Raw genomic sequence first — 6,473 nt, forward strand, 5'->3', positions numbered from 1 at the left:
ACGTCTTCCACCATCTCACTTCCGCTACGATTAAGGAGCACGTTCCACCAACTGCTCAACATGGTGGCAAGAGGCAACGTGGTTTGATGGAAGCCACTGTTATAAATTTTTTCAGAAAATGGTCCCGAACTCACTCTGCTATTATCTTCAGAAAAACACCATCTAAAAAAGGAGAGATCAGAGTTTGGAAATCTGGGTTTTTGAAACCAACTACAATGGCTGGAGGTAAGTAGACTATTCTTAGTCTTTTCGGTTTTGATTCATGTTGCAAGCATATTGGAATCGAATATAGCATGTAAATTTCTAACATTTGGTATCAGAGCCATAAATCTTGCCTCTGCTTTGTATGATTTCTGAGTGAAAAATTCTTGTTTTATGATCTCTTGATAATTATTTAAACGATTGTTGCTGGAGATCCATATATATAGTTGGCATCATTCATTTATAAAAAAGGCCATTACAGGCGTTCAAAAGATGCCATTTTCTGGCGCTCCAGCAGCGCTATTAAGGCGTCATTTTCAGGCGCACCAGTGACTCCGTTTCAGGTGCCATTTTAGATGCGCTTCAGGCCCCATACCTGGCGCTGTTCAGCTGCCATTTTTGGGGCTGCAACCAGCCCCATTGCAGCGCCATACCAGCGCCAATTTTCAGGCGCGTTGAAATGCAATTTTCTGGACTGCAACAGCGCCATTGCAGCACCAATTTTCAGGCGCCATTCAGGCGCGTTGAAATGCAATTTTCTGGACTGCAACAGCGCCATTGCAGCACCAATTTTCAGGCGCCATTCAGGCGCGTTGAAGTGCCATTTTTTGGGGCTACAACCAGCGCCGTTCAAGCACTGTTATTAGGCGTCGTTCAGGCTCCATTTAAGGCGCACCTTAGCCACCATCTCAGCGCCGTTCAGGCGCCATTAGAAACACCATTTTTTTTTTTTTGGGCTGCAAGTCGTCATTCACACGCCGTGTTGAAGCACTGCAGACGGCTTCATGGCTTGGACTGCATCCAGCAAGGGTGCAGTCCACGTGGGTGGCGGCGAGAACGTCGCTGCCGGTGTTGAAGCAGTCCACTAAGTGGCAGAAAAATAGGATCTTGGGTTTTGGGTTGCAGGTGATATTAAAATAGTGAGAAATCATAAAATAAGATGGGGCTCCACTAAGGTTATGGGCTTTTAAATAACTGGCTATTGGGCCCATTGGATTCAAAGCATGGACAGTGGCCCATTTTAAAAAAAAAAAAAAATGCATTAAATTTGACCATGTATAAATTTTTTTTTTTTTAAAAAAAAATTGGGCCAGTTTAAGCCCTTTTTAACCTGATTTGAATTTTTATTTTAATTTTATTGGGCATGGAATTGATTGTGTTTTTTATATGGATTTAAGCACTCTTTCATAATATGAATTCCTTTTAAATTATTCTAAATTATGTGTGATTTTTATACATGCAAATTAAATTATTTATTTTAATTTATATGTTTGTATGTGTAAAAATATAGCCTAAATTTAGTTAGATATATTAAAATTATATCATATAGTATGCATGCAATTGTTGACATTGTTGACTAAATTTAGTTAGATATATTAAGATTATATCATATAGTATGCATGCAATTGTTGACATTGTTGACTAAATTTAGTTAGATATATTAAAATTATATCATATGATTTTAATGTCTAGTGAATCCATATGATTTTTTAAATAATTAAGGAATAGCCACAGCATCCTTCATTATATAAAAAATTATATATTAATAAGGATCACATTATGGACATTAATTGTGATTAACTATATAAATATGATGTTTTACCCCACAGGGTTTTCATTATGTTTATATAATTAATTAGGATAAAATATTAAAATTAATTTTTTCTAATTTACCCACAGGAGTTAGGAAGAATTAATTTAATAAGTTTATCATAAAGATTATAGACAGAAAATATCAAACTATATTTAGAATAAATTTCATGATTTAATAAAATAGTTTGATAAAGTCTATCATAAAGATAATGAATCTTATTGAATTAAAGATTTAGCCCACAGGCAATTTTTAATAAAAATTAGATTCAATTTTAAGCATGTTCTACATTGGTAAAGCATGAATTTATATTAAAGCCTCAAATTTTTAATAAGCTTGTAATCCTTTTGTGCAGTTTTACCTAGCATATCTGATATTCGTTGTGAGGTTCCCGAACTTAGAGGAGATAACTTTAAGATATGGAAGGAGAGAATTCTTCTTCAATTACGGTGCATGGACATAGACTATGCCATAAGGAAAGATGAACCACATAAGATCACTGATACCAGCACACCTGAAGAAATACTATTGTACGAACGCTGGGAGAAATCTAATCGCCTTAGCGTGATGTACATTAAGACAAAAATCAGTGCTGGTATACGTGGTTCAATCGAGCAACATGAGAATGTCCGTGAATTGATAAAGGCTATTGACGAGCAATTCGTCACTTCAGATAAAGCCTTAGCAAGCACCCTAATTATGAAGTTCACATCCCTGAAGCTCACCGGTATAAGAGGTGTGCGTGAACATATCATGGAGATGAGGGACATTGTGGCTCAATTGAAGAAACTCGAGGTAGAAATGTCTGAATCTTTCTTGGTGCACTTTATCCTTAACACTCTTCCACTTCAGTATGGACCTTTCAAAATCTCTTACAACACACATAAGGATAAGTGGTCTATCAATGAATTGATGACCATGTGTGTTCAAGAGGAAGGAAGGTTATTGATGGAACAGGGAGAAAGTGCCATGCTGGTGACGCAAAGGAAAGGAAAGAAAGGAAAATCTCAAGCTAGTCAGAAAGGAAAACAACAAATTCCTCCCAAATCTGACATTAAGAAAGACGAAAAGTGTTTTTTCTGTAAAGTAAAAAGGACACGTTAAGAAGAAATGTCTGAAATTTCAGAATTGGCTTGAGAAGAAAGGTAACCCTACCTCATTTGTTTGCTATGAATCTAATATGGTTAATGTAAACACCAACACATGGTGGATTGATTCTGGATCTACAATCCACATTTCAAATTCCTTGCAGGGTATGCAAAACCTAAGGAAGCCAGTGACAAGTGAGCAATTCATCTTATCCGGAAACAAGATGGGCTCGCATGTGGAAGCAATAGGGACATGTTATTTAACTTTAAATAGTGGTTTTGTTTTAGAATTGCAAAAGACTTTTTATGTACCAAGTTTCTCACGAAACTTGATTTCAGTTTCTAGACTTGTACCGTTTGGATATTCCTTTCATTTTTTAGAAACATCTTTTAGTTTGATTTATAAATCTGAATGTGTTGGGAATGGTATCTTGTCTGATGGTCTTTATTGTATATTCTTACAAAATGATACTGCTCATAATTCATTGCATGTCCAAACTGGCATTAAGAGATGTGTTGTAAAAGAGGATTCCTCTACATTGTGGCACCGGAGATTAGGTCATATCTCCATAGATAGAATCAAAAGATTGGTGAATGATGGGGTACTTAGTACTCTAGACTTTACTGACTTTGAGACTTGTGTGGACTGCGTTAAGGGAAAGCAGACCAACAAGTCAAAGAGAGGTGCTACTAGGAGTTCCACCATACTAGAGATCATACATACTGATATATGTAGTCTTGACATGGACTCTCATGGTCAGAAATACTTCATCTCTTTCATAGATGATTTCTCACGATACATGTATCTCTACATACTTCATAATAAAAATGAAGCTTTAGATGCTTTTAAAGTCTTCAAGGCAGAAGTAGAGAAACAATATGGTAAACAAATTAAGATTGTGAGATGAGATAGAGGTGGAGAATATTATGGTAGATACTTGGAAGATGGACAATCACCTGGGCCATTTGCGAAGTTTCTTCAAGAGCATGGGATTGTTGCCCAATACACCATGCCTGGTTCTCCAGACCAAAATGGTGTAGCAGAAAGAAGAAACCGAACTTTATTGGACATGGTGAGGAGCATGCTTAGCAGCTCAAAACTTCCTAAATTCTTGTGGACTGAAGCACTTAAGACAGCAGTGTATATATTAAACCGAGTTCCAACCAAGGCTGTCCCAAAGACGCCATTTGAGTTATTGAAAGGTTGGAAACCGAGTTTGCGACATATGCGCGTTTGGGGATGCTCGTCTGAAGTGAGAATTTATAATCCACAAGAGAAGAAACTGGACCCAAGGACTATTAGTGGGTATTTCATTGGATATGCTGAAAAGTCTAAGGGGTACAGATTTTACTGTCCATCTCACAGCACTAGGATTGTGGAATCGAGAAATGCTAAATTTCTTGAATATGACTTGGTCAGTGGGAGCGATCAATTTAGAAACATAGTTTCTGATATTGATCATACAGAGTCTCAACCTTCCACTTCAAGTGATAGATTGTTTATTGTTCATAACACCCCTCAAGTACAATCGGGTGTAGAACGAACAATCACTGAAGTTCAACCAGTCGTTGAAGTTCCACAAGCTGTTGACAACATTCCAGTAGATCAAGTTGATCAGGAGTTTCCTGATACTTCTGGACAACAAGTTGAACCTCATACTTCCTTAGAAGATATTGGTGCAACCTTAAGAAGGTCTACTCGAACTAAGAGGTCAGCAATTCCTAATGATTATGTAGTGTATCTACAGGAATGTGACTACAATATAGGAGCCGAAAATGATCCCGAATTTTTTTCACAAGCCATGAGTTGTAAAGAATCAGAATTGTGGTACAATGCCATGAAGGATGAGATGAGTTCCATGAAGTGCAACGATGTTTGGGACCTTGTTGAGTTGCCTAATGGTGCAAAAACCATTGGTTGTAAATGGGTTTTTAAGACAAAGAAAGACTCATTAGGCAACATTGAGAGATACAAGGCCAGACTTGTTGCAAAGGGGTTCACTCAGAAAGAAGGAATCGATTACACGGAAACCTTTTCTCCTGTATCTAAGAAAGATTCCTTACGCATTATATTGGCATTAGTAGCCCACTTTGATTTAGAATTGCAACAAATGGATGTGAAAACAGCATTTCTTAATGGAGAGCTAGAGGAGGAGGTTTACATGAAACAACCTGAAGGATTCGCCTCTAGTGATGGTGAGCAATTGGTTTGTAAGCTTAAGAAATCCATATACGGTTTGAAGCAAGCATCCCGCCAATGGTATTTAAAATTCCATAACATAATTTCTTCATTCGGTTTTGTTGAAAATGTTATGGATCAATGCATATACCTTAAAGTCAGTGGGAGTAAAGTTTGTTTTCTTGTTTTATACGTGAATGATATCTTACTTGCAACCAATGATAAGGGTTTACTTCATGAGGTAAAACAATTCCTCTCTAAAAATTTCGACATGAAAGATATGGGCGAGGCATCTTATGTCATTGGCATTAAGATCCATAGAGACAGATTTAAAGGTATCTTAGGTTTGTCTCAAGAAACCTATATCAATAAAGTTTTAGAGAGATTTCGGATGAAGAATTGTTCACCTAGTGTTTCTCCTATAGTGAAGGGTGATAGGTTCAATCTAGACCAATGCCCGAAAAACGATCTTGAGAGGGAACAAATGAAGAACATTCCATATGCTTCTGCAGTCGGAAGTTTGATGTATGCTCAGGTCTGCACAAGGCCTGACATTGCATTTGCTGTTGGAATGTTAGGACGATATCAGAGTAACCCAGGTATAGACCACTGGAAAGCTGCAAAGAAAGTGATGAGATATCTTCAAGGAACCAAAGATTACAAGCTTATGTACAGACGAACAAGCAATTTAGAGGTAGTTGGCTACTCAGATTCAGACTTTGCTGGCTGTGTTGATTCACGTAAATCAACATCTGGATACATTTTTATATTGGCCGGTGGAGCTATATCTTGGAGGAGCGTTAAGTAGACCATGACTGCTACTTCTACTATGGAAGCTGAGTTCATATCTTGTTTTGAGGCTACTTCACATGGTGTATGGCTTAAGAGTTTCATTTCCGGGCTTAGAGTTATGGATTCAATATCTAGGCCATTGAGTATATATTGCGACAATTCAGCTGCAGTCTTTATGGCGAAGAACAATAAAAGTGGAAGTCGAAGCAAACATATCGACATTAAGTATCTAGCCATAAGAGAACGTGTTAAAGAAAAGAAAGTGGTTATTGAGCACATTAGCACTGAATTGATGATCGCTGATCCTTTGACTAAGGGCATGCCGCCATTGAAATTCAAGGATCATGTAGTGAACATGGGACTTAGTTCCCTTATGTAGTTTCTATTGTACAAACTCTTATTATGATGTTTTCTCATATTGATGCGCACTTTTTATTTAATTTTGAGAAAATTCAACTTCATTGGACTAAGAATGAACATAGGGTTTATTCATTAAGTAATATTGCCACATAAAGTATAATGTTAAGAAATGAGTACATTGTAATACATGGAAGGTAACACTCGTTAAATAGAGGACTTATCGCCATGATTCATGAATTTGTTACTTAATGAGACAATTGAT

The 6,473-nt window shown here is 37.0% G+C and overlaps 1 protein-coding gene across 1 annotated transcript; it reads left to right on the top strand.

Annotated features, from left to right (window-relative positions):
• Nucleotides 1–986: 986 nt before the first annotated feature.
• LOC104881843 (uncharacterized) lies at nt 987–2,808 on the top strand. Its single transcript, XM_059743028.1, has 3 exons — nt 987–1,050; nt 2,148–2,643; nt 2,724–2,808. Exons 1-3 carry the CDS (start codon nt 987–989, stop codon nt 2,806–2,808), a joined length of 645 nt encoding a protein of 214 aa, XP_059599011.1.
• The last annotated feature ends 3,665 nt before the right edge of the window (nt 2,809–6,473 follow it).

The sequence above is a fragment of the Vitis vinifera genome, chromosome 15, assembly GCF_030704535.1.
Source record: "Vitis vinifera cultivar Pinot Noir 40024 chromosome 15, ASM3070453v1".
Taxonomy (NCBI): Eukaryota; Viridiplantae; Streptophyta; class Magnoliopsida; order Vitales; family Vitaceae; genus Vitis; species Vitis vinifera.